At 41.2% G+C, this 17,777-nt stretch overlaps 1 protein-coding gene across 2 annotated transcripts in view; it reads right to left on the bottom strand.

The window, feature by feature from the left end:
• Nucleotides 1-218: 218 nt before the first annotated feature.
• The window catches only part of max (myc associated factor X), a 29,517-nt gene continuing 11,958 nt past the window's right edge, over nt 219-17,777 (bottom strand). For both annotated transcript variants that reach the window (XM_063051781.1, XM_063051792.1), the window contains 2 exons: nt 6,294-6,417; nt 219-2,953 (listed from right to left, as the gene is read on the bottom strand). In XM_063051781.1, coding sequence (XP_062907851.1) covers nt 2,766-2,953; nt 6,294-6,417 — 312 coding nt within the window. In that variant the 3' untranslated portion in view covers nt 219-2,765. The remainder of the gene's footprint in view (nt 2,954-6,293; nt 6,418-17,777) is intronic.

The following is a 17,777-nucleotide window of genomic DNA, read 5'->3' as shown; positions in this document are numbered from 1 at the left end:
GATAGCATTCCGGATCACTGATGGCCTATAAGTAAGCTTGCCACTCTAGTTTCAACTTCATACAAATTATTTCCATGTCTAAACCACAAAATCAGAATCAACTGATGTATCTTAAAGTACCCAGAGGAGAGTCTCTAATCAATATTGTTGTGTATGTGGCCTGGTTACACAAAAATGCTATTAATAAAAATGCTGGAGACGGGAGCCAAGTTTCATGGTTCTTTACTGGCAGAATCCGAACTCGGCACACATGTACAGATCAATACACGCCTAATAGCGCATTCAACAACGTGTTACTAGAACAAAGTAGTCCCTTATTATACTGTAAGCTATACAGTACAAATATGAAGTTCATTTCACAGCAATAATTTCTTAGTGGTATTATCCTATTTGCTACTTATGTGGTAGAACAAACTATAGTTCCAATTTCTCTCTCTCTCTTGCCATGTAATGGGGTTACATTTACCACTCTCCTGTCATTCCAAATCTATATGATTCTGGAAGACAACAGCCAATACAGCCAAAATCTTTTTATTTTTGAAAAAGAGAAAATGAATCCAGATTATCAGGCTTTGGTTATTTTTCCAGCACTATCATCACTAAAACTAATTTATTTGAATTGCTCCTTCTTTGATCCCCATTACAAGAATGCACGTTTGTTCTTTTTGAAGCTTTTGCAGTCTTGTGTTCTTTTAAGATCTTATTTTCCTGTAATCCAGCAGTATGCTTACTGGTACTTATTCTTCAACCCAAAAGAGAATTTTAAAATTTTAGCCCTCGCCTACCCTCCAGTTGTAGCGGGTGGAAATCATTGTGTTGGGATTTGAAATAGATTGTGACAATATGTGCACCATCCACTTGCACTCAACTATTTTAAGGGTACCATCCTATATTGACAGGACCAATTTCCAGAGGTGTCCATTGCAGAGTAAATAGCAACTCTTCTCAATGTCTATTGAAATCAATATTTAGTGTAACATGTTCCTCAACTTGCACATTAGTATCTCCATCTTAAAATAAAAACTAGCAACTAATCACTCAACAAAGCAAAAATAAAAATCAGTAAATTAGTACATATAATTTGACAAGGCCAATGTTAAACTAGCATAATTTCCATGGGTAGTGATCAAATGATATACTTTCCTACATTTATATTACTGGGAAGGCCTAGTCAGATTCATGCAGTTCACTTTCATATGGTGTCCTTTAGAAGTCTGAGTAGTCTCAAAATAGTTTTCCTTCACTGCCCACCAACCAAGTAACTGACACACTTCTTCCTTGTGGACAGATTCCCACACAGAACTCGTATCACCCTTCTGTTTGATTTTTTAAAATATTATTTTGACTTTGCTTAAATTACTGCCTAGAGCGCTTCAGCATTTCCAGAGATGGGGTTGTCATTGCATTGTCTTCTTGGAATTTTTACACTTTTTAAAACAATTAACAATGATAAAAATACTCAACGAAATAGCTGCTATAACTCATTAATTCAGTCTGAAACATTAAGCCTCAAAGGGGACTCAGACTTCTGTACACTATTGTGTATCTAAACCGTTAAAATACATGGGTTGATGCGCCTGTTCAGCTTTTGTTCATTTTTTTTGTGTGGGGAGGGGGATTGGGGGTTGATGATTGTGCTGCCATTCTTTTCTGTTTTGGTTTCATGGATGTCTGGAGAAGAACAATTTCAGAATTGTATACTTTGATAAATAATCTTTGAAATAGCCTAACTTAGTTTAATTAAAAGTAAAGACCTGTAGGCAAAATAACAAGGATAAAATAGTTTTTATTTATAGTCTTATAGTAAAGGTCAGCCTCAACTTGCAAGACATTTCTTGGCAGTATGTACAACATACCTGTAATTTCCATGGAATGGAATCAAATAACAAGAAAGACAATTCTACACAATACTACAACCTAGTTTAAGCTTAGACCAGTAATTGAAAAGGCAGACCCAGACAAATGTACACACATCCCTGACACAGCCTGAATGGTAACTGGCAGCCAGCTGATTGTTCAAACAACAATAATTAGCAGTTTTATAAATCAATTTAATTTTGTACATTGTATTTTGCAGACTGAGGCATAAATACAATTATTTCAGTTGCTGCTAAAACATGAACTTAACATACCCTTTTCAGTTGTACTGACAGTTGACATTTCAGTATCAAATATTCCTTCAGGGGCACTTAAGCTGTTCCATCATTTTTTTGTAGTCACATAAAAAGCAACTCAAGGCACAGAATATTTGAGTACTTTTAATCTGCAAGACATTTAGAAAAATGAAATGCAACTTGACTAAAAAGTCAAGTTTTACTGAACTTATTTCATAATCGAATAAAGGCAAAAGGCTCTCAAAGCAAGATTTAAAAACTAGTCATATAAGTAAAAGCAGGTTGAAGTCTACAACTCTACAGATTAACAACATGTCAAATAACATGTGCCTTGCTTCCTTATTCTTTCAATAGTACTCAATTTCAAGACTAGTCTTTTTCCACTGGGTGCCATAAGTGAACAAGTCTTAAGAACTGCTGCAAAGTTCCTTTAACAGCAGATAAGAGTCCGTAATAGTTTGACAGCTGCCATGTTGTAACTTCGAGGAAGAGCAGAGAGCCCTTCCACTGATGAAAGAAGATGCTATCCATTTAATAGCATCTTGTTATAATCTTTTTAGCACAAAGGGGTCTGACAGAAGACAAATTGAAAAGTAAAGCTATACACAAGAATCCCTAGTAAAAGCCAGCCAGTTTATTGCCCGAACAGGCTCAGCTTGGCTCCATTCGCAGTTTCTTTCTGGTCTGGGGTTCTTCAGTTTCTGACTCTGAAGTTGAGTCAGAGCCCCCATCAAAGGCAGAAACTGCACTGCCCTTGGGGTTGGTGTACAAACTGCTGTCAGAGGATGAAAAGTTTGCTTGTAGCTGAGCAGCTGCCCGTGCCTTTTCCAATGCACGTACTGTAAAAGAAAGGAAAGGCCATGAGATAAATGAAAGAACAACTCATTTACTACACAGTGAAACCCTCTTCTGCAGTCAACATCAACTCCATACATCTGAATTGATCCCATACATATTCTTGGAATCTGCTACAACGACAAGGCCAAATAATATGAGGACCATTTGCCCACTGAGTCTGCTCCACCATTTCATCATGGTTGATCCATTATTTCCCTTCAGCCCCAATCTCCTGCCTTCTCCCCAATATTCTTGATAGAATAACAACCTATTATACGGCTAGTAATATTATGGATTTTGCCTTTGACAGATTAGATCACACTTTGTTTTAGTCTGATAGTTTTGAAAAAAACTGAGTTAAAATGACGATCAGACCAGACTGATTTTACTGAAAGGCAGAGTAGACTCGAGACTATGTAGTCTACTTTTACTCTGAAACCCAATTTATATGTACACTCATAACTATTGCAGGAAGAGAAAACAATGAATATTGTTACAACATTGAGCACATGCTACGGAAAATTCCGACTGCTCTCTGCTTCCAATCAGTAGTCCAGATCCAGTTTGCTAACATGCCTCAGATCCCCCTTGCCTTATCGTTATGACCAGCCAAATGTATGTGGAACCTCGTCAGAAATCTCACAAGTCCATGTAAACCAAGTCTACCAATGCTAGTTTGTATGACATCATCTATAGCATGCTGACTCCTCCTAATCAGTACTTGGCTTTCCAAATGAAAATAAAATGCTGTCACTCAAAATCTTTAGCATTTTCCTGGCCTGCAGTTTCTAGGTTTACCACTCTTGCCCCTTTTATACAAGGAGATATTAACTGTCCACCCCACTGCAGTCTTGTACAGCACCAACGGCAAATTATGGAAAAATCTACATCAGCACCCTTCCAATTTTAGTTGTTGCTTCCGAGGATCTGAAGGTAGATCCAGACAGGCCCTGGAGACTTAGTCACCCTTGTTTATAAAGAACACGGTCCTACCTGATCCACACATGATCCAGAGTTAAGGATTCTCTTTAACCTTACTTTATGGTCACTTTCCATACTCCTGTTTTTCTCTACGGTATGCCTCAAAAGGATCAAATAACTTGACATCCAATACATGACAAGCTTCTTATTCCCTAATCAAACCTTGAATATCCTTTATTAACCATGGTTCCTTAAATTTACCACCTTTGCTTCTTACTCTTACACAGATGTGCCAACTCTGAACTCTGCTTATAAACAACTCCCATTTATGAGATCTAACAGCTGCTCTCAATCCATTTCCTCCAGGTAATATTTCTCACTGTTGAAATCTGCGCCCCCCCACATTTAAAACCCAATCTTGAGTACCAACTTTATCTGCTTCCATTAACTACCTTGAAGCTTAGGGACTTCCAAGGCAACCTTAGTAAACTCAAAAGTATTTTCACCAATTTAAAATTCCTGGGTTATCTGCTACATTGATTCTGTACACTGACACACTCTGAAATAAATTCCCACTGCTTATTGTAGGAAAGTGCCACGTTCAGCAAACTCCAGACAGGCAAATTCTACAACAATGTGAAGTGAAACTAAGGGAGTCTCAAATATTTAAGATCACTCATGCCCAAAAACAAAAAAGAAAATATACAATAGTTGCATACACCATTTCCCCTAACTCTATTCCATGTTTTTTGGGACACGCGATTGTATGTGCCACATCCACTATGTGCTCAAAATACTCTCAAATTTGAGTGACATTACTCCAGATATAGTGCTCACTGCAACATTGCACATGTAACTATAACAGGAATGTAGGAAAGGAAAATTTTAAGGAAAGTCATATGGCTTTTTAAGACAAAGGAACAAGACTGAAGGGAATATGAAAGGATAGGAAATAAGTTAAACATGTAGTGGAGATTCATTTCACACCTTGGACTTCAACTGAATCAGTAAAAAAAAGCCTACCGGGTTTTTGATGTCATTCAATTTTGCACTACATATCTCTATACAGCAAGATTAAAGCAATAGATGACAAGTATTTATCAGGTTCCTTTGGCATTCTGATGCAATTGGGTAAATACCATTGTAATTCTACAGCCAATGTGGTTAATGCCTGATAAGTTACAGCTGCAGGTTTTACTGCAGTTAAGATGTAATTAAAATTTTAGATGTACAAAGAGGCCACCAATGAAGAACCATTTATAATTTTCATTCACAAGGATGGAAGACAAAGACTAAGTTGGGTAGAGGGGAGGTGGACAGATACATGCATACTAAATCTGTAGTCATCAATCATAAGCCAATTTATTTACTTGGCACTTGAGGATACTTTTGTGTTACTTTAATATCCACAAGAACATTTGATTGGCATTTTCTGATAAATTTTGATTTACATTTGCATTTCAAATGATAATTTGCTAACAATAACACTTGACTGCAGCAAATTATTTTCCAAACATAAAGCAAGTTGGCAAACTTTCTGATTCAGTTTCTAGCATTGTGATTTCTAGCTACAGTCAGCACCATGATGAAAGCTTAAGCAGCCGAATGGCTTCTGTTTTATACAGATTATCACATGATTTGATGTACAAATATTTTGCTTCATTTTTCTGTACAATTAATAACTAAACACACCCTGGGTCTTCATATTAGTATTAAAGGTATTAGTGCAAATAAATGTACATATATGTAAAAACTGAAGCCAGTGCTTTAATGAGGCAACTATTTCCTTTTTTAATATGTATATTGAAGCAAAGTTCAAAGCCTCTGCTTCAACCTATAACGGTTGGAAAATACCCATTATTCAGAGACAGGTCCAATATTTTTTTTTCTACACACTGCATGCAAAATAAATATTTATTGGTCCACAAACTCAATTAATTAAATCCTCACTGCAGAGCTCACAATCTCTCTTCTGTGGTTTGTTTAACATGGAGGAAATTTGCACTAATGACCTTCAAATTCCAAATGCAATTCCCCCTCCCATCCAATCTCCCCTAGACACACAAACCTGCAACTTGTACCTTTGAACAGTACAAAGTAGGATTAATAAGTATCTTCAGAAGCCTTGATCATTGCATTAATTGGAGAAGCCAAAAGTAAAATTAGTCCTATCTTTTACTGCCGTTGCAGAACTGCTAATCACCAATTTCATTAGCTTTAAAAAAACTGTCTTCTGTTTAGTTATTGATAAGTCTTTTCTATGAAGACTGGAATTAACTACAGTCTTAAGTTTTATCTGCAAAAGACAGTGCATTAGGCAGAAAGAAAAGATTTTAGACAGAATTTCCATACTGCAGAATCAATCTATAACAAAAAAATCCCCCTTTACTCAAAATAAAACTCAATATAATACACTCTTACCTTGCTGCTCAAGCAAGGTGTTCTGTCGCTTCAGGTCATCAATATCCTGTTGATGTGTGTGGTTTTTCCGCCTCATATACTGAATATATTCTGTAGCTTTATCCAAGATTTGGGCACGGGACGCCTATTGAGTAAAGTTTCAGTGAAGTACAAAATTATTATTGAACTCTTCATTCCCTCAAGCAACAAAAAGTCATGGAGAATTTCAAGATAATTCGATTATCAAACCAAACACATTAAATTTTATTAGTCAGATTTTGTTATTTTAGAAGTACATTAAAATCCCATGGCTCAAACCACATAGGTGATTAAGTCTGTAATGGCTCACATAAGGATCACTTGGTTTAAGTCAAAAAACATCTCTCTTCAGAACATATAAAGTCTTGAATTCATGTATCACAAGGCTCAAGAACGTCTATCCAGCTGTGACAAGACTGCTGAATCGTCTCCTACAATAAGATGGACTCTTGACCTCACAATTTACCTCATTACGTTCTCGCATATTATTGTCTACCTGCCCTGCACTCTATTAGTGTAACACTTTACTCTGCAATCTGCTTTTGCTTTTCCCTTGTACCACCTAACACACTGATGTGATGCGATGAAATGATCCGTATATATGGATGGAATGAGGTATAATTTCCATTATACCTCATTGTACATGTGATAACAATAAAACAATTTAAAAATTGAGCCTTCCCAAGGAAAGAACAGTAAAGAAAACAATACTAATGCTTAAATGATCATCTGTAATAAAAGTACGAGGATAAAGCTTAAAAATATAAATTAACAAATAGTAGGCCTTATAGTCACTCAAACTGAAGTCATTCATTAAAAAGCACAGTTCATCATGCAACTCAAATTCGCTTTCTCATATAGTCCTAATGTTTGATTCTTTGTTTTTTTTGGGTCTCAATCTCAGTGCTGTATGTATCATACCAAGTTAGAGAATTGGGAAACTTTTAACAACCAACAAGGCAACTGAAAAAGCCACAAAGAGGGAAAAGATAAATATCAGGGTACAACCATAACATACAGGAGCAGAATTAGGCCATTCAACCCATCAAGTCTGCTCCGTCATTCCATCATGGCGGATCCCAGATCTCATTCAACCCCACAAACCCACCTTCTCACCATATCCTTTGATGCCCTGACCAATCAGGAAACTATCAACTTCTGCCTTAAATATACACACAGACTTGGCCTCCACCGCGAATCTGTGGCACAGCATTCCACAGTTTTACTACTCTCTGGCCAAAAAATTCCTTCTTACCTCTGTTCTAAAGGGAATCATCCTTGTGAACCTCCTCTAGACTAGTGGTCCCCAACCTCCAGGCCGCGGACTGATACATGCCACAAAGCATGCAGGGGTGCAGCGGTAGCCAGAACGCACCCAGCACATCTTTAAGAAAAAAGCTGAAATAAACAAGCTAAGTAATTAGGTGCTGCCCGGCACGTAAATGTTGGCCCAGATCAGAGGCGACGCAATTGGCAATCGTTTCTGATCTGGGCCGACATTTATGTGCCAGGCGGTACCTAATTAATTAGCTTGAATATTTCGGCTTTTTTCTTAAAGATGTGCTGGGTGCGTTCTGGCTACCGCTGTACCGCTGCATCCTTCACGGCAATGTATCGGTCCGCGACCCGGAGGCTGGGGACCACTGCTCTAGACACTCCCCAATGACAACACAGCCTTTCTGAGATATGGGGCCCCAAAACTGTTGACAATACTCCAAGTGCGGCTTGACTACTGCCTTATAAAGACTCAGCATTATCTCCTTGCTATTATATTCTATTCCTGTTGAAATACATGCCAACATTGTATTTGCCTTCTTTACCACAAACAACCTGTAAATTAATCTTCTGTGAGTCTTGCACGACGACGAAGTCCCTCTGCACCTCTGATGTTTGAACTTTCTCCCCATTTGGACAATAGTCCGCACTATTGTTCCTTTTACCTAAATACATCATCATACATTTCCCAGAACTGTATTCCATCTGCCACTTTTTTGCCCATTCTTCCAATCTGTCTAACTCCTGCTGCATTCCTTCTTCAGCACTATCTACCCCTCCACCTATCTTTGTATCATCCACAAACTTTGCCACAAAACCAATTCCATAAGAATATAGAACATAGAATAGTACAGCACAGTACAGGCCCTTCAGCCCATAATGTTGTGCCGACCCTTAAACCCTGACTCTCATATAACCCCCCCCACCCTAAATTCCTCCATATACCTGTCTAGTAGTCTCTTAAATTTCACTAGTGTATCTGCATCCACCACTGACTCAGGCAGTGCATTCCACGTACCAACCACTCTCTGAGTAAAACACCTTCCTCTAATATCCCCCTTGAACTTCCCACCCCTTACCTTAAAGCCATATCCTCTTGTATTGAGCAGTGGTGCCCTGGGGAAGAGGCGCTGGCTATCCACTCTATCTATTCCTCTTAATATCTTGTACACCTCTATCATGTCTCCTCTCATCCTCCTTCTCTCCAAAGAGTAAAGCCCTAGCTCCCTTAAACTCTGATCATACTCCATACTCTAAACCAGGCAGCATCCTGGTAAATCTCCTCTGTACCCTTTCCAATGCTTCCACATCCTTCCTATAGTGAGGTGACCAGAACTGGACACAGTACTCCAAGTGTGGCCTAACCAGTTTTATAGAGCTGCATCATTACCTCGCGACTCTTAAACTCTATCCCTCGACTTATGAAAGCTAAGCTTTCTTAACTACCCTATCTACCTGTGAGGCAACTTTCAGGGAACTGTGGACATGCACCCCCAGATCCCTCTGCTCCTCCATACTACCAAGTATCCTGCCATTTATAAATGTCTGTACTTTGTACTCTGCCTTGGAGTTTGTCCTTCCAAAGTGTACCACCTCACACTTCTCCGGGTTGAACTCCATCTGCCACTTCTCAGCCCACTTCTGCATCCTATCAATGTCTCTCTGCAATCTTCAACAATCCTCTACACTATCTACAACACCACCAACCTTTGTGTCATCTGCAAACTTGCCAACCCACCACATCCAGGTCGTTAATAAAAATCACAAAAAGTAGAGGTCCCAGAACCGATCCTTGTGGGACACCACTTGTCACAACCCTCTAATCCAAATGTACTCCCTCCACCACGACCCTCTGCCTTCTGCAGGCAAGCCAATTCTGAATCCACCTGGCCAAACTTCCCTGGATCCCATGCCTTCTGACTTTCTGAATAAGCCTATTGTGTGGAACCTTGTCAAATGCCTTATAAGCAAGCCCAATAATATCAAAAAGGATACCAGAGGTTTTTTTTTCAGATATATAAAGAGTTAAAGAGAGGCAAGGGTGAACATCGGACCACTGGAAAATAACACTGGAGAGGTAGCAATAGAGAACAAGGAAATGGCAGACGGACTTAACAAGTCTTTCACTTCAATCTTCACCGTGGAAAACATTATCAGTATGCCTGAAGTCTGGGTGTCAGAGGACAGGAGTGCGAGCAGTTGGTATTACTAGGAAGAATCATGGGAGGCTGGAAGGTCTGAAGGTAGATAAGTCACCCCTGGACCAGAAGGACTACACCCCAAGGTTCCAAAAGAGGTAGCTGAAGTGGAGGCATTAGTAATAACTTTTCAAGAATCACTAGCTGTTGGATGGTCCCAGAAGACTGGAAAATTGTAAACGTCACTTCGCTGTTCAAGGAACAGAGGCAGAATAAAAGAAATTATAGGCTAGTGGTTAGGAAGATGTTGGGAGTCTATTGTTAAGGATGAGGTTTTGGTGTTCTTGGAGGCACATGATAAAATAGGCCAAAGTCAGCATGGTTTCTTTGGGAAACCTTGCCTAACAAATTTGTTGAAATTTTTTGAGGAAATATGAGGGGTGATTGATATGTTCGTGGCCTAGGGAGAAGGAGCCAATTTCAGAAAACCGAGCACATTGTTCAACATAGTCCCTCCTACATTTAAAAACACAAACACAAGGAAATCTGCAGATGCTGGAAATTAAAGCAACACGTAAAAAATGCTGGTGAATGCAGCAGGCCAGACAGCATCTATTGGAAGAGGTACAGTTAACGTTTCAGGCCGAGACCCTTCGTCAGGACTAACTGAAGGAAGAGCTAGTAAGAGATTTAAAAGTGGGAGGGGGAGGAGGAGATCCAAACTGATAGAAGACAGGAAGGGGAGGGATGGAGCTAAGAGCTGGAAAGTTGATTGGCAAAAGGGATATGAGGCTGGAGCAGGGAGAGGATCGGGGGATGGGAAGCCTAGGGGGGGAAGGGGGGAGGAGGAAGCCCAGAAGATGGGCAAGGAGTTATCGTGAGAGGAACAGAGGGAGAAAAGAAGAGAGAAAAAATGGTGAGAAATAAATAAATAAGGGATGATGGGGTAGGAAGGGGAGGTGGGGCATTAACAGAAGTTAGAGAAGTCAATGTTCATGCCATCAGGTTGGAGGCTACCCAGACGGAATATAAGGTGTTGCTCCTCCAACCTGAGTGTGGCTTCATCTTGACAGTAGAGGCGGCCGTGGATAGACATGTCAGAATGGGAATGGGACGTGGAATTAAAATGTGTGGCCGCTGGGAGATCCTGCCTTCTTTGGTGGACAGAGCGTAGGTGTTCAGCGAAACGGTCTCCCAGTCTGGGTCGGGTCTCGCCAATATATAGAAGGCCGCATCGGGAGCACCAGACGCAGTATATCACCCCAGCCGACTCACAGGTGAAGTGTCGCCTCACCTGGAAGGACTGTCTGGGACCCTGAATGGTGGTGAGGGAGGAAGTGTAAGGGCAGGTGTAGCACTTGTTCCGCTTACAAGGGGAAGTGCCGGAAGGGACATCGGTGGAAAGGGATGAGGGGGACGAATGGACAAGGGAGTCGCGCAGGGAGTGATCCCTGCGGAAAGCTGGGGGTGGGGGGGGGGGGAGAGAGGGAATGACGTGCTTAGTGGTGGGATCCTGTTGGAGGTGGTGGAAGTTACAGAGAATATGTTGGACCCGGAGGCTGGTGGGGTGGTAGGTGAGGACAAGGGGGACCCTATTCCTAGTGGGGTGGCGGGAGGATAGGGTGAGAGCAGATGTGCGTGAAATGGGAGAGATGCGTTTGAGAGCAGAGTTGATAGTGACCTCTACCTCGAGGCACAGCGACAACTCGCGGATACCTCCTCTATTTATCTCTCGATCATGACCCCACTAAGGAGCACCAGGGAATTGTCTCCCACACCATCACCAACTTTATCAGCTCAGGGGATCTCTCATCCACTGCTACCAACCTTAATAGTTCCCACATCTCGCACTTTCCGTTTCTACCTCCTACCCAAGATCCACAAACCTGCCTGTCCAGGCAGACCCATTGTCTCAGCTTGCTCCTGCTCCACCAAACTCATTTCTGTATACCTCGACACTGTTTTATCCCCCCTTGTTCAATCCCTTCCCACCTATGTTCGTGACACTTCTCATGCTTTGAATTTTTTCGATGATTTTAAGTTCCCTGGCCCCCACCGCTTTATTTTCACCATGGATGTCCAGTCCCTATATACCTCCATCCCCCACCAGGAAGGTCTCAAAGCTCTCCACTTCTTTTTGGATTCCAGACCTAACCAGTTCCCCTCTACCACCACTCTGCTCCGTCTAGCGGAATTAGTCCTTACTCTTTATAATTTCTCCTTTGGCTCCTCCCACTTCCTCCAAACTAAAGATGTAGCCATGGGCACTCATATGGGTCCCAGCAATGCCTGCCTTTTTGTTGGCTTTGTGGAACAATCTATGTTCCAAACCTATACTGGTATCTGTCCCCCACTTTTCCTTCGCTACATCGACCACTGCATTGGCGCTGCTTCCTGCACGTATGCTGAGCTCATTGACTTTATTAACTTTGCCTCCAACTTTCACCCTGCCCACAAGATTACCTGGTCCATTTCCGACACCTCCCTCCCCTTTCTTGATCTTTCTGTCTCTATCTCTGGAGACAGCTTATCTACTGATGTCTACTATAAGCCTACGGACTCTCACAGCTACCTGGACTATTCCTCTTCCCACCCTGTCTCTTGCAAAAATGCCATCCCCTTCTCGCAATTCCTCCATCTCCACCGCATCTGCTCTCAGGATGAGGCTTTTCATTCCAGGACAAAGGAGTTGTTCTTTTTTAAAGAAAGGGGCTTCCCTTCCTCCACCATCAACTCTGCTCTCAAACGTATCTCTCCCATTTCACGCACATCTGCTCTCACCCCATCCTCCAGCCACCCCACTAGGAATAGGGTTCCCCTTGTCACTACCACCCCACCAGCCTCCGCGTCCAACATATAATTCTCCATAACTTCCGCCACCTCCAACGGAATCCCACCACTAAGCACATCTTTCCCTCCCCCTCCTTCTGCTTTCTGCAGGGATCATTCCCTACGCGACTCCCTTGTCCATTCGTCCCCCCATCCCTCCCCACCGATCTCCCTCCCGGTTCTTATCCTTGTAAGCGGAACAAGTGCTACACATGCCCTTACACTTCCTCCCTTACCACCATTCAGGGCCCCAGACAGTCCTTCCAGGTGAGGCGACACTTCACCTGTGAGTTGGCTGGGGTGATGTACTGCATCCGGTGCTCTCAATGCAACGAGATCCGACGCAGGCTGGACGACAGTTTCGCTGAACACCCCCACCTCCCCTTCGTACCCCATCCCTTATTTATTACTAATTTTTTCTTTTCTTTTTCCCCCTTCTCTTTTTTCCTCCCTCTGTCCCTCTCACTATAACTCCTTGCCCATCCTCTTGGCTTCTCCACCCCTCTTCTTTCTCCCTAGGCCTCCTGTCCCATGATCCTCTCCCTTCTCCAGCCTCGTATCCCTTTTGCCAATCAACTTTCCAGCTCTTAGCTCCATCCCTCCATCTCCTGTCTTCTCCTAACATTTCGGATCTCCCCTTCCCCCTCTCAAATCTCTTACTATCTCTTCTTTCAGTTAGTCCTGACGAAGGGTCTCGGCCCGAAACGTCGACTGTACCTCTTCCTATAGATGCTGCCTGGTCTGCTGTTTCACCAGCAAATTTTATGTGGGTTGCCCCTTCTACATTTACACATTTAGTCCAACGGTCATGGAGCATACGGATCCCTTCTTTGTAGAAGTCGGCATCTGGCATCTTGGACCTCCGGAAGTGATCCACAGCAGGGGTGATTGATAAGTTCGTGGCCTAAGGTAGAAGGAGATGAGTTATACAGCTCTCATTAATGCAGGTGCAATTCAACTCCGAGTGGTTATGCAGAAAATTTGAAGTTAATAACCCATCTCCTTCTACTTTAGGCCACAAACTTATCAATCACCCCTGCTGTGGACCACTTTCTGGAGGTCCAAGATGCCGACTTCTACAAAGAAGGGATCCGTATGCTCCACGACTGCTGGACTACGTGTGTAAATGTAGGAGGAGACTATGTTAAAAATAAGTGTGCTAGGTTTTCTAAAATTGACTCCTTCTACCTTAGGCCACAAACTTATCAATCAGCCCTCTTAACAAGCAGAAAGACAAAGGAGAATCAGTGGATGTTGTGTATTTGGATTTTCAGAAGTCCTTTGAAAAGGTGCTGCATAGCAAGATAAGAGCCCATGGTATTTCAGGAAAGAGAGCAGCATGGATAGAGCATTGGCTGCTAGGCAGAAGGCAAAGAGCGGGCAGGAAGGGAGCCTTTTCTGATTGGTTGCCTGTGACTGTGACTAGTGGTGTTCCACACAGTCAGTGTTGGGACCGCTTCTCTTTACGTTGTATGTTAATGATTTGGATGATGGAATTGATAGCTTTGAGGACAAAAGGTGGAAGGACAGGTAGTGTTAAGGAAACAGGGAGGCTACAAGGAGGACTTATTGATCATGAGAAAGGGCAAGGAAGTAACCAATGGAATACAGTGTGGTCATGCACTTTGATAGGAAGAATAAAAGTGTAGACAATTTTCTAAGCTGGGAGAAATTTCAAAAATTCGAGGTGCAAAGTGACTTGCTGTCCTCAGGCAAGGTTAATTTGTAGGTTGAGTCGGTGGTGAGGAAGGCAAATGCAGTATTAAATTATCATATACTCACTGAAATTCAGAAGAAATATGGGGGATTTCATTAAAACCTACTGAATGTTGAGATGTGGAGAGGATGTTTCCTATAGTGGGGGAGTCTAGAACCAGAGGGCACAACCTCAGTGCAGGGAGGTCCATTTAGAACTCTAGCAGGAAGAATTTCTTTAGCCAGAGGGTGGTTAATCTGTGGAATTTGTTGCCACAGGCAGCTGTGGAGGCCAGGTCATTGGGTGTATTTAAGGTGGAGGTTGACATATTGTTGATAAATCAGGGCATGAAAGGTTACAGGGAGAAGGTAGGAGAATGGGATTGAGATAGAAAGGGATTAACCACAAACAATTGGTGGAGCAGACCCAATGGGCTGAATGGCTAATTCCACTGCCATGTCTTTTGGTTTATTAAACTGCATGATGTTGCCCACAGAGCAAAGGACTTCGAATACCAATTTAAGATGTGGCAGAAAAGAGGTTAAATTACGGCATCAGAAGTCAAGAGTTCATTCAGAGTGATAACATCAAATCTGAACATGGCATCTGAGAAATTTAAATTAAGTTAAACAAACATGGAATTAGAAATTGTTATTCCCAGCACAGTAGGCATGAAACTGCTGGGTTGTTGAAAAACCTATCTGCAGTACAGTGCAGAAGTCTTAGGCTAGGCCTCCTTGATTTTTACATACATTTTGTTTTGGATGTTTGTCTGTATTCTGCATTAGAGTGTCAGTAGAAAAGAGCAAATTTTAGATTATCAATCATTTTGCAAAAAAAATTAAACGTTAGAGAATAATTTGTATTTCATTAAAGTAACATATTAAATAATAGACCACATTTCAAATAAAAACTTGATTACTCTGTAGGTATCTAGTCCAGTGAGTGATTAAACCAAGGTAAGCAGATGCCAATGATCCATGGCATCATGAGTTGAATGAACTAAACAAACTGAAACAGAAACGGGTGTAGAAGGAACAAACTGGCTGAAGGATAACCAAACTAAAAGGCAAGGTTGTAGCAGATGTGAGTTTAACCTTCAAGTCATCAATTCTTACACCATGGCAAAAGGGAAAATAGCAACAAGACAAGGTTGTCACCCTGGATCAGCAAGGTCTTTCCAAAGCTAGACAGGAATTACAAAATGTGCTGTCCAAGCTCTTCTGAAGAAGCACGAAGAAACACCAGCAAGGTAGAGGACCAGAAACACAGCGGATGGCCGTAGAAACTGAGTATAGCAGATAAGAGATACATCAAACTGACGTCCCTCTTAAATTGGAAATAGTTCAACACTGCTATCAGCTCTGAACTCACAGAAACCACTGGAACGCATGTACACCCCTCTACAGTCAGAAGTGGTCTTCATGAACGAGTTGCTGCCAAAAAGCTATTCCACTGAAGTGGAAGCAAAGCCAAGAGATTCATCTACACATAAAACACAAGGACTGGGGTGCTGACAATAGTATCAAGTGCTTTGGTCTGACGAGTCAAAATTTAAAATTTGTGGCTCAAACAGGAAGTCTGCAGAAGAGCTGGCGAGTGCTACAACGGTGACTCTCTGCAACCAACAGTGAAGCATGGCGAAGGTTGCATTCAGGTTTGGGGCTACAGTTCTGCAAACAGAGTTGGTGATCTGGCCAGAATTAATGGAACCCTCAATGAAAAAGTACAAGCAGATTCCCATCTGTCACATAATAATATAATACCCTCAGGGAGGTATCTAATCAGTCCCAACTTCATTCTGCAGCAGGACAATGACTCCAAACACATGGCCATGGTCATAAAGAACTATCTTCAGCAAAAAAAAAAGAACAAATAGTTCTGCAACAGATGGTATGACCTCCACAGAGCCATGATCTCAACATTATGAAGGTTATCTGGGATTACCTGGAGAGATAGAAGCAAGCAAGACAGCCGAAGTCTGCAGAAGAACTTTGGGAAGTTCTCCAAGATGCTTGGAACAACCTACTGGCCAATTTTCTTATAAAACTGCATGACGGTGTACCAAAGAGAAATGATGCAGTTTTAAAGACACAGGATGGTCACAACAAAAATTGATTTTAGTTCTTTTTTTAAGAACTGTTTTACTGCTGTTTATAGTATTTTTTGACATTCAGAAACTTTTCATTTCATTATATTTGAAAACATCTTTGCTTTACACAATTCTATTACATGTGCTCAAGACGTACGCAGTATTGTTGTTCACTATTATGTTGAAGGAAATTAAAATCCATCATCCTCATCCAATCCAGCTCAGAAACAACTGCAACACATCAATTTGGTTGACAATTAGATGCCCCTTTAAAGGGCACTTTGATTTAACCAAATTTCTATCAGAAATGCAGTGTTGTCCCACAGGTCAAGATCATTTTCCCTCCAATTACATTGTGGTCACTGCTGCTGCTGCCAAACTTTAAGCATCCTGCAGTACGTCCTTTCCACCAGATACTTTTGGTCCTTTTATAATTAGATGTTATGAAAGCTCTATTAGACTATTATGCAACTGAAGTACAACCAAAAAACACAACTAATAAAATGTGATGCAAGAACAATGGCAAAGAAAGCAAAATTAAAGATTTCACCTGGTCAAATGTATCCTACATGCTAACAAGTAAATGATACTGTACTACATAATTACCTGTACCCTTTAATAGCGACACATCAAATTAATCTAAAATAGGAACCCAAAATTAATTCTCATTTTAACTTGATCATCAAACACCAGTTACAAAATATTGTCTACACGATTTTTTTAAATCTACATTTAAAATATATCAATTTTCTACAAAAGCTAGCAGACTTGCATGGAACTGCAGACATTTATCTGCATAATTTTGCAAAGTTTATGAATACTAGATCTGGTTCAACTACAACAAGCTAAATAATTTGAACAGAAACAGAAAAGTTAAGCATGCCTTACATTACAAAAATTTGATTTAACCTGAATTAATTTAAATTCATTTATATACTGCCCAGTACACTGAGTATTACTGACAACTAATACAATAAAAAGCAAAATGTCAGTTAGATATTAACAAATATTCAGTCCTTGACAGCTACTAAGTCTGGCACGGTTTACTGTGCAGCCAGTGCAATTTATAGAAACGTAGAAAAATAACAGCAGCTCTAGGTCATATGACAACCTTGCACTCAACGTCAGTAAGATGAAAGAGTTGATTGTGGACTTCAGGAAGGGCAAGACGAAGTAACACATACCAATCCACATAGAGGGATCAGAAGTGGAGAGAGTGAGCAGCTTCAAGTTCCTGGGTGTCAAGATCTCTGAGGACCTAACCTGGACCCAACAGGATGCAGCTACAAAGAAGGCAAGACAGCAACTATACTTCATTAGGAGTTTGAAGAGATTTTGTATGTCAACAAAAACACTCAAAAACTTCTATAAATGCACTGTGGAGAGCATTCTGACAGGCTGCATCACTGTCTGGTACAGGGTGGGGGGAGGGGTGG

This window comes from Mobula hypostoma, chromosome 1, assembly GCF_963921235.1.
Source record: "Mobula hypostoma chromosome 1, sMobHyp1.1, whole genome shotgun sequence".
Classification (NCBI taxonomy): Eukaryota; Metazoa; Chordata; class Chondrichthyes; order Myliobatiformes; family Myliobatidae; genus Mobula; species Mobula hypostoma.
The sequence above is the reverse complement of the archived record's forward strand: the minus strand, read 5'-3'. Positions and strand labels throughout refer to the sequence as shown.